Here is a 10528-nt window from a genome sequence, read left to right as displayed (position 1 = left end):
TCTCTCTTTTTACCTGCTTGTATACTTGATAAGCAAAGAACAAAGAACCCCATCAAAATAAAAGTCTTCATATAAAAAGTCACATTTAAACTCCATCCTCTACAAACAGGTCAGTGTTAGAGAAAGAAAATCTTCATCACACATCTGAGTTCGCTGCCTAGCTTGTTTCTAACATAATAAGAAGATAAAGCTGAACATTTTCCCACTTTGTCTGTCCAATGTGTCGAGGTCCAAAATGATGATTGATGTTTTATTGACCAGGAGCTCAGTCCTTGGTAAAGTTTAGCAGTAGTGCAGACTGAAGGAGACTTTTGTTTTTCCTTCGTATTGGGTTAAAGTTTTAAAAAGCATTTAGGTTTTATTTTTATTAGAAAGAACAATTGAGGAAAAAAGCCATGACAGAGTGAATCTCCCCACAACACTGTGTCACACACAACAAAAGATGAGGAACTTCAACATAAAGAGATACTTGAAGAACATTAGAGTGTTTTAGTATTTACTTTTTATATTTTCTATCCATATTGGTCCCATTTTGTCAGTCTGATGTTTTTCTCATCTGTGAGAGTTTTGTTAAATGTCACTTTCAATATAAACAGAAAAGAAAAAGTCTTTCACTGGTGTTTAGCTCAGAAATGTCTTTAGTTCTTAAATGCATGCAGTTATTTTGTATAGATATTTTTATATACATTTTAGAGAACTCTTAATTTTTAATGATTCATATATAAAAGCTATAAAATGACTCATATGATGTTATAAGATTTTGTCCATGTGGCCCAGCCCTCAGTTCAGATATAACATGTTAGTGTAAAAAGTGAAACAATCTCCTGTAAATGATGAGTGATGTGAGGATCCTGTTTGTGGACTTCAGCTCTGCCTTTAACACCATCATCCCATCACTACTAGAGCCCAAATTAACCCAGCTCTCCGTACCCTCCTCTGTCTGTCAGTGGATCACCAGCTTTCTGACAGACAGGCAGCAGCTAGTGCGACTGGGTAAACTCAAATCTAGCACCCGCACCGTCAGCACTGGCGCCCCCCAGGGCTGTGTTCTCTCCCCACTACTCTTCTCCCTGTACATGAATGACTGCACCTCTAATGACCCATCTGACAAGCTCCTGAAGTTTGCAGACGACACCACACTGATCGGCCTCATCCAGGACGGTGACGAGTCTGCTTACAGACTGGAGGTTGAGCGGCTGTCTGTCTGGTGCAGCCTTAACAACCTGGAGCTGAACACGCTCAAGACAGTGGAGTTGATAGTGGACTTCAGGAGAAACCCTGCTCTTCCCCCACTAACCATCATGGGCAGCATTGTCACAGCAGTGGAGTCATTCAGATTCCTGGGTACCACAATCTCCCAGGACCTGAAGTGGGACATTCACATTGACTCCATTGTGAAAAAGGCTCAGCAGAGGTTGTACTTCCTTCATCAGCTGAAGAAGTTCAACCTGCCACAGGATCTGCTGAAACAGTTTTACACTGCCATGATCGAATCCAAACTCTGCACCTCAGTAACTGTTTGGTTCAGCTCAGCCACCAAATTCGATCTCAGAAGACTACAGAAGGTAGTCCGGACTGCTGAGCGAATCATTGGCACAACTCTCCCCACTCTCCAAGACCTGTACTCCTCCAGAGTGAGCAAAAGAGCAAAGAAAATCACTCTGGACCCCTCACATCCAGCACACTCCCTCAGGACCCCTCACATCCAGCACACTCACTCACTCAGGACCCCTCACATCCAGCACACTCCCTCTGGACCCCTCACATCCAGCACACTCCCTCAGGACCCCTCACATCCAGCACACTCACTCACTCACTCTGGACCCCTCACATCCAGCACACTCACTCACTCAGGACCCCTCACATCCAGCACACTCACTCACTCTGGACCCCTCACATCCAGCACACTCACTCAGGACCCCTCACATCCAGCACACTCACTCAGGACCCCTCACATCCAGCACACTCACTCAGGACCCCTCACATCCAGCACACTCCCTCACCCTGGACCCCTCACATCCAGCACACTCACTCAGGACCCCTCACATCCAGCACACTCCCTCAGGACCCCTCACATCCAGCACACTCACTCTGGACCCCTCACATCCAGCACACTCCCTCACTCAGGACCCCTCACATCCAGCACACTCCCTCACCCTGGACCCCTCACATCCAGCACACTCACTCAGGACCCCTCACATCCAGCACACTCACTCAGGACCCCTCACATCCAGCACACTCACTCTGGACCCCTCACATCCAGCACACTCCCTCACTCAGGACCCCTCACATCCAGCACACACACTCACTCTGGACCCCTCACATCCAGCACAATCTCTCTTTGAACTGTTGCCATCTGGTCGGCACTACAGAGCCCTGAGCTCCAGAACGACCAGACATAGGAACAGTTTCTTCCCTCAAGCAATCCACCTGATGAACAATTAACACCATGGAACACACAACACATAATATTTGCACTATGTATACCTCAATTGCACATTTCATACTTGCACTCTGTACATACATACATACATATTGTCTGAATGTTTATGTTTACTTCAACTGCACATTTCACAATTGCACATGTGTACATACAAATTGTATATATTGTATACGTATTTGCATATGTATATTTCATATGTCTATTTAAACTGCACATTTCACACCTGTAAATGTGTACATACAATCTCTTCTATACTGCATATGACATCCTGTTACACTGTGGAGATTATGTCACTAAAACTAATTCCTCGCATGTGTAAACATGCCTGGCAATAAAATAAAAAAAAAAGCTGATTCTGTAAAAGTACCAGAGGTTTGTGTAAAGATGATTAGAGGAACTATTAACTAACATTAATCCAAACAGTGCAGTTCAGTGTTGCATTAAAATAATAAACCATGCAGTAATACATTTATAAATAAAAATACTCACTCAGCTTTTCTGGAGACTTTGACCACTGGCAGCAGCCTCAGAAGACATTCAGCTGATGGATCATATTTCCTCAAATTAAACACATCCAGCTCCTGTTCTGAGGTCAATAACACAAACGCCAGAGCTGACCAATGAGCAGGAGTGAGTCTGGTTCCACTGAAAGGTCTGTAATCTCTTCTGTTCAGGTAAGTTTGTACTTCCTGCACTAGTGAATGATCATTCAGTTCATTCAGACAGTGGAACAGATTGATGGATTTCTCTGGAGATGGATTCTTCCTGATCTTCTCCTTGATGTACTCCACTGTTTCCTGTTTGCTGTGAGATCTGCTTCCTGTCTGTGGCATTACGTCTCGTAAAAGAGTTTGATTGGTCTCCAGTGAGAGACCCAGAAGGAAGCGGAGGAACAGGTCCAGGTGTCCATTCTCACTCTGTAAGGCCTTGTCCACTGAACTCCTGAGGAGATCAGACATGTTTGACTTCCTGAAAAGATCAGACACATCAGAGGCTTGATGTTCTGTTATATTTCTGCTGATGAAGGAGAGAAACGTGTATAAAGCAGCCAGAAACTCCTGAACACTCAGATGCACGAAGCTGAACACCTTCCCCAGGTGAAGACCAAACTCCTCTCTGAAGATCTGGGTACACACTCCTGAGTACACTGACACTTCTCTGACATCAATGCCACACTCTCTCAGGTCTTCCTCATAGAAGATCAGGTTTCCTTTCTCCAGCTGGTGGAAAGCCAGTTTTCCCAGTGCCATGATACTCTCTCTGGTCTGCTGAGGATCAGGGTCACATTTCTGATGGTACTTTTGGTCCTTTTGTTTTATCTGAAAGATCAGGAAGTGTGTGTACATTTGAGTCAGAGTCTTGGGGATCTCTCCACCCTCTGCTTCACCCAACAGTCTCTCTAGAACAGTGGCTGAGATCCAGCAGAAGACTGGGATGTGGCACATGATGTAGAGGCTTCTTGAAGACTTCAGGTGTGTGATGATTTTATCAGCCAGGCTCTGATCACTGATCCTCTTCCTGAAGTACTCGTCTTTCTGAGGATCACTGAAGCCTCGTACCTCGGTTACCTGGTCTACACACTCAGGAGGGATCTGATTGGCTGCTCCTGGTCTTGTGGTTATCCAGAGGAGAGCAGCGGGAAGCAGATTCCCCTTGATGAGGTTCGTCAGCAGCACATCCACTGAGGCTGACTCTGTCACATCACACAATCTCTCATTCTTCTGGAAATTTAGAGGAAGTCGACACTCATCCAGACCATCAAAGATCACCACCACTTTGTAGGAGTAACCGTCTATTGATTCCAGTTTTCTTATTTCTGGGAAAAATTGATGAAGAAGTTTCATCAGACTGAGATTGTTCTGCTTCATCAGATTCAGCTCTCTAAAGGGAAGTGGGAACATGAAGGTGACGTCCTGATTTACTTCTCCTTCAGCCCAGTCCAGAATGAACTTCTGCACAGAGACTGTTTTTCCAATTCCAGCAACTCCTTTAGTCAGCACAGTTCTGATGGACTTGTCTTTAAAGATCTCATTACATTTGATGGGTTTCTCCTGTGTTGCTGGTCTCCTGGATGCTGCCTCAATCTGTCTCACCTCATGTTCATTATTGACGTCTCCACTCCAACCCTCTGTGATGTAAAGCTCAGTGTAGATCTCATTCAGAAGTGCTGAGCTTCCATGCTGTGAGATTCCTTCATTAATTCTTTTAAACTTCTCTCTCAGATTGGACTTCAACTTTGGCTGATACACAGAGGCGAGTTCTAATAAACAAATTAATATCTAGTTTACTAATAAATAGTTATAATGCAAAATTGTTTTAATTCCTGACTAATGTACTAAATATTATTGAAGCTGGACCATGAACAGATACATGATATTAAAATTAAATGTAAAACTAAAAGTCTTCATATCTAAAACTATTTCCTCTCTCTAAGGTGAAGCTGATGGAATAAAGTCATGACTCAGAGCTCTTACTGTTGTGCAGTGTGTTAGCGAGATCTGTGTGGTTCATGTTCTTCAGGACGTGCAGTGTGATCTTCAGCGCTCCGTCTCTGACACTGTGCAGATCCTCCTCATCCTCCACCTCCCTCTCAGTGCATGCTGGGTAATCTGGACTCAGGAGCTTCCTAAACCTCTTCAGCTCATTCTTTATCAGAGTGATGACTTTGTGTTCCAGCTCCTGGTTTGAAACACACAGGAACAGATCTAAATATTATCATGTTACAGTGAAAGAGACTTTTATTTTATCACAAGAAGAAAAGTCTATTTTTATTATCACATTTAAAACTCATACAACTGATTACACATAATGCTGCTGCACATCAAGACATTACAAGGGATCACAACACACACATTACACACTTTAAAAACAACACACACATTACACACTTTAAACACAACACACACATTACACACATTAAACACAACACACACACCTTGAATATAGAGTCCAGCTGATTTGTGCTGATGTTTGATTTTTGTGGTCTGTGAACAAACAAAACCCATCATGTAATATGGACTATATGTATTCATAGCTGCACAAATCACACACTAATAAATACAGACACAGATATTTAAAACTATCCTCTTAACACAATACACTGATTTCAGGATTTCCTAACTGACACCAACATGTTTAGAAACAAATGTTTGAATAAATGAATAAAATCTTTATATAGTCATTAATGTCCCAGGTGTAAATGTTCTTCTGTAGCACCACAGACCCTCCAGCTCAGGGACTGCAGACTGAACTGAACTCTTAAAGCACTTTTCCTCACTGCCAGTCCGAGAGCTGCAGCACTGCACAGTTTAGTGTTTTACTGCTTCAACACCTGATAAAGCTCATGAAGGGCTTCATACTGAGACCAGTGAGTTTGATCAGGTGGAACACTGCTGTAAAACACCTCACTATACTGACCTCACATCAGTAGAACTGTCTCTGTCTCTGAAGCGTATTGGCTCTTCCATTGACTCGTCACTCTTCATGGACACACAGCTGGGTTCTGGTGAGTCTGATCTCTTTCCCTCCATCATTCTAGAATTACAACAGAAATATCAGCAGTAATTAATACTCAGCTGTTTCAGCACTGTTAAACAATGTGTTCATCTTTAAACACCAATAATTCCATCTTTTTAATTCAGATCCAGTCTGTACACTTATTCAAACAGGAGACAGGCCTCATAAGTCAGGAATTACACTGATATCAGGAGTCCCAATCACAGCTAATTGACTCAGCTGGGTCTTAAAGCCTGTAGAGTTCACTGACTCAAAGGTATGCTGCTCTCATGCAGGGGGGTTCTAGCCCTTTTTAGGGTGGCTTCAGAGCCCCCTGTCTGTGATCTCAGTATAATTTTTACTTTCATAAATAAACAAATAAAAATGACGTTAAAATGCAGGACGTGTCGTCGATGGGAAAGAAAATGATTTATCAGTTTGATCCAAGAGCGATTTTTTTTACTTTGCTTTTATGCGCGTGTGTTGTAGTCTTTCAAAAGTGCGTCTTCAGCTGTCTGCTTTATTAGGACGCACAGTCAGAGCTGGAGGCGTTTATCTCTAACGTTAATCTGCAAAAACCGCAAAGATGGCAAGCAGTGAAATTTCACTATTCTTGTTACCAGAGTTGTACCACATACAAAATATTAATGCAAACAATCCATTCAATACAAAAAATAACATTTGTTGATTTGTTTTTTTTCATGTGAATATTTTTTATTATTGACTGCATTCATCGGACACACTGTTTGTAGAGAATGCACACATACATGAACTTATCTGATTCAAGACTGGCATCATTACATCATGTATAACATTTGGTGTCCACTTTTGCCATTTTAAATAATACCATAACTTTTGGCTTACTATGTAGTCATATAATATATAATATAAAACTCTTCTTGTTTTAAATTCTCACTGAGGGCTAAAACCCCTAAAGATGAAATCCGAGAACCGCCCCTGCTCTTATACTCCACATTACACAGTCCTTTTTACTCTTCTCTCAGTGAATGATTTGTCTAAACTAGGGATGTACTGATCCAATATTTTGTATCGGTATCGACGCCGATCCAAGGATTTTGAGTGGATCGGGTATCGGTGGTGCGTGACCGATCCAAATCCGATATCCGTAGTCATGGGGGTCGGAACCATTATATGTGGGTGGGACAGGACTCACCCACTTTTTAAGACTAATAATATTGGACCCACCCATTTTTACCATCTTTATTCAGTGCATATGTCTTTTTTTTATTACTTTTATTTTTATTATTTAGCGCTGCTGTCACGGTGTGGTGTGAACCCGGTCGGTTCGGCAGGTTCCGTCGACCCGGTCGGTTCCGTCGACCCGGTCGGTTCGGCAGGTTCCATCGACCCGATCGGTTCCGTCGACCCGGTCGATTCGGCAGGTTCCGTCAACCCGATCGGTTCCGTCGACCCGGTCGGTTCCGTCGACCCGGTCGGTTCGGCAGGTTCCGTCGACTCGGTCGGTTTGGCAGATTCCGTTGACCCGGTCGGTTCCGTCGACCCGGTCGGTTCGGCAGGTTCCGTCAACCCGATCGGTTCCGTCGACCCGGTCGGTTCCGTTGACCCAGTCGGTTCGGCAGGTTCCGTCAACCTGGTCGGTTCGGCAGGTTCCGTCGACCCGGTCGGTTCGGCAAGTTCCGTCGACCCGGTCGACCCGGCAGGTTCCGTCGACCCGGTCTGGTCCAGCTGGCGGCTTAGGGATGCTGGCCGCCCGAGCCGACCTCATCGGGGTATCCGCCAGTTTGGAGACCAGCCGGTTAGCACGGACCTCAGCCGAGCTTGCCGGTACGGTAGCCATGGGAACTGGCTCAATCACGGGTGTGCACGGGACTGGTCTGGGCGGAGGCACTGTGGAGCATTCGGGCGTCCGTGGCAAAGCAGGACCGGAGACCAGGGTGGTGCTGGAGGCGGAGCCAGAGACCAGAGCTGGACCGGAGACCGGGGTGGTGCTGGAGGCGGAACCAGAGACCAGAGCGGGTCCAGAGACCAGAGCTGGACCGGAGACCGGGGTGGTGCTGGAGGCGGAACCAGAGACCAGAGCGGGTCCAGAGACCAGAGCGGGACCGGAGACCAGGGTGGTGCTGGAGGTGGAGCCAGAGACCAGAGCGGGACCGGAGACCAGGGTGGTGCCGGAGGCAGAGCCGGAAACCAGAGCGGGACCGGAGACCAGGGTGGCGCTGGAGGTGGAGCCAGAGACCAGAACGGAGTTGGCAGCCAGGGTGGTGCTCTGGGCCTGTGAACAGGGACAGGAGGTAGAAGGGCTGGCAAGTCCAGCGAAACAAAACACAGGAAAACAGACACATTACAGCTGCCAGTCGAATCCATTCTGCTTGAGGAATGCCCTAATACATTAAACTCCATTCCGTGTTTTACCTACAGCATTGACCACGCTCCTGCTTCCTGAAATCTATGGGCGTCCTAAAAGTGCCTTGGGGTCCTAAAAGTGCGTCAAAACCGCCGCCATCTTTGTATGGTGCTCCTTTACCTCACATGCATGCATGATGCCGGACTTCTGTGCTGCATATGGTTGTTCAAATGAAACCAGACAGCAAGGGATTACATTTCACAAGTGTTTTATGATATTGAATGTTAGGAAATTATATTTCTTGTTCTGTTGGTTTATGACCGCAGATAATCCATGCTACAGTAGTTACCCATTAGTTTTTAACAGTTAGGAAAACCGACAATGTTTCCTAAGCTCTTAATAAGGACATTAAAAATTGACCCATGCTTTTTTGCTTAAACGTGAAAAGACCCAACTTTATGTATGTTTTGTAAGATTCCCTTATCTGTCAAACATATTTTATTAGATTGTCCTGAACTTAACACAAGCAGAATGTTCTTTTAACAAGTTACTTCACTTAAAGACATATTTAATGACATTATGTCTGAAAAGGCTTTGGATTTTTCTATCTTACATTGAAAAAAATTGTATAATATGACTTGCTGTTTATATTTTTATTTTTATTGTATTTATAAGATATTGTCTTTTTGGTACTATTAAAGTGATTCGCTTGGTTGAGCACTGCATCCGACGGGCCTCTAACATCAACTCAGGAGCCCATCAGTGCCCAGTGTCTCTATTAAACAGTCATGAAAGCAGAAGTAGGCTCTGAGTACATACAGTATTTGGTCTTCATGATCATGTTGTTGAGACTCAAGATGGCATAGACAACCATCACTTTAGCTTAATGTCACTGGTTGTCTTGATACTGCAGCTGGGAGGCTTCCTGCTTCATGATAACGGTCAAGGTATTTTCTGCAGATACTAGCATTAAGCTCCACACAAACACACATTATATCCTTCCTTTTTTTGTACTACTATATATTCATGTTTGACATAATAAAGTTTCGACTTTTCTTTGAAAGACTGACTGGTGTGTTTCATTGAGACTTCCCCAAGGCCTTGTGGAGAACAGAAAACGAGCAGAGGGAGAGGGGCTCAGAAATACTGTCCATGTGGCAGATGAGAGAAATAATTCCTTACACTACTGCATTAATACTTTTTTAAGGTTTCTTGTGTTTTCATTTTTCATCCAGTAATAATGGACATTTTTGTATTTTTTTGCCAGAAACAAATAAATCTTAATAATTAAGCGAGTTGTATAAATTCTGTAGTTTTAAAGGTAGAAAAGAACACAGATATCGGATCGTTATTGGAATCGGATCGGAAGAGAAAAAATGGTATCGGTACATCCCTAGTCTAAACTGTTCTTAGATCAGATCAGTGATATATTCACTGCTATTAAACACCTTAAAGCAAAGTTGAGTTCCTGTGTTAACTAGTGAGTGTTTAGAGATACAGATGTGTTCCCATGAGACGGTGTGTATTTATTGCTGGTGAATGTAAAAGTAAGTCACCTCTCGTCTTTCTTTAAGTCCTGTTGTCCAGACACACTCATGTTGGAGGTCATGTCTCCTTCTCCAGATTACAGCAGGACACACGTTTACTTCACTCCAACATCGGTTTGTTAAATTAAATTAAATAGTCACACTATCAAGTTATAAAACAACCTGTGTACATTAAAGCTTCAGTACAAACCCACAAAACTCTTCTGCATCTAGTGTCACTTCTGTGTGTTTATATATTAGAGCTTTAGATACTCACTGTGTTTTTACTCCTCAAATCTTTTACTTTTCACTCCACACAAAATGGAGCTGCTGAATTTCACTCTTACTGACACTGGTCTAACTTGTTTGTCTGGTTTATGCTGACGTGTGTTTGTGTGTGTGTGTGTGTGTGTGTGTGTGTGTGTGTGTGTGTGTGTGTGTGTGTGTGGACTCATAATGTGAGGATTATATTATGAGATCTTTTATTTTTCACTCCACACTAAATGGAGCTGTTGACCTTCTGCAGAAATTTAGGGTGCCTGGGACATAAAAACTGAATGACCCGTACCAGACGCTACAATACTATACAAGACAATCTTCTTTTTCTTTTGGCTTTTCCCTTCAGGGGTCGCCACAGCGAATCATCTCTCTCCACCTATCCCTATCTTCTGCATCCTCAACACTTGCACCCACTAGTTTCATATCTTCATTAATTACATTCTTCACCTCTTCACCCTG

At 43.7% G+C, this 10528-nt stretch overlaps 1 protein-coding gene across 1 annotated transcript in view; it reads right to left on the bottom strand.

Annotated features, from left to right (window-relative positions):
• The window catches only part of LOC125145676 (NLR family CARD domain-containing protein 3-like), a gene marked incomplete at its 3' end in the record, with an annotated part of 16086 nt that extends 6213 nt beyond the window's left edge, over positions 1-9873 (bottom strand). Inside the window, exons 1-5 of the mRNA XM_047819459.1 lie at positions 9821-9873; positions 5861-5977; positions 5379-5427; positions 4918-5122; positions 2933-4703 (exon numbers count right to left, since the gene is read on the bottom strand). Of these exons, the coding sequence (XP_047675415.1) occupies positions 2933-4703; positions 4918-5122; positions 5379-5427; positions 5861-5977; positions 9821-9873 (2195 nt within the window). The remainder of the gene's footprint in view (positions 1-2932; positions 4704-4917; positions 5123-5378; positions 5428-5860; positions 5978-9820) is intronic.
• Positions 9874-10528: the final 655 nt, after the last annotated feature.

This window comes from Tachysurus fulvidraco, chromosome 10, assembly GCF_022655615.1.
Source record: "Tachysurus fulvidraco isolate hzauxx_2018 chromosome 10, HZAU_PFXX_2.0, whole genome shotgun sequence".
NCBI lineage: Eukaryota > Metazoa > Chordata > Actinopteri > Siluriformes > Bagridae > Tachysurus > Tachysurus fulvidraco.
This window is presented reverse-complemented; position numbering and strand designations above follow the sequence as displayed.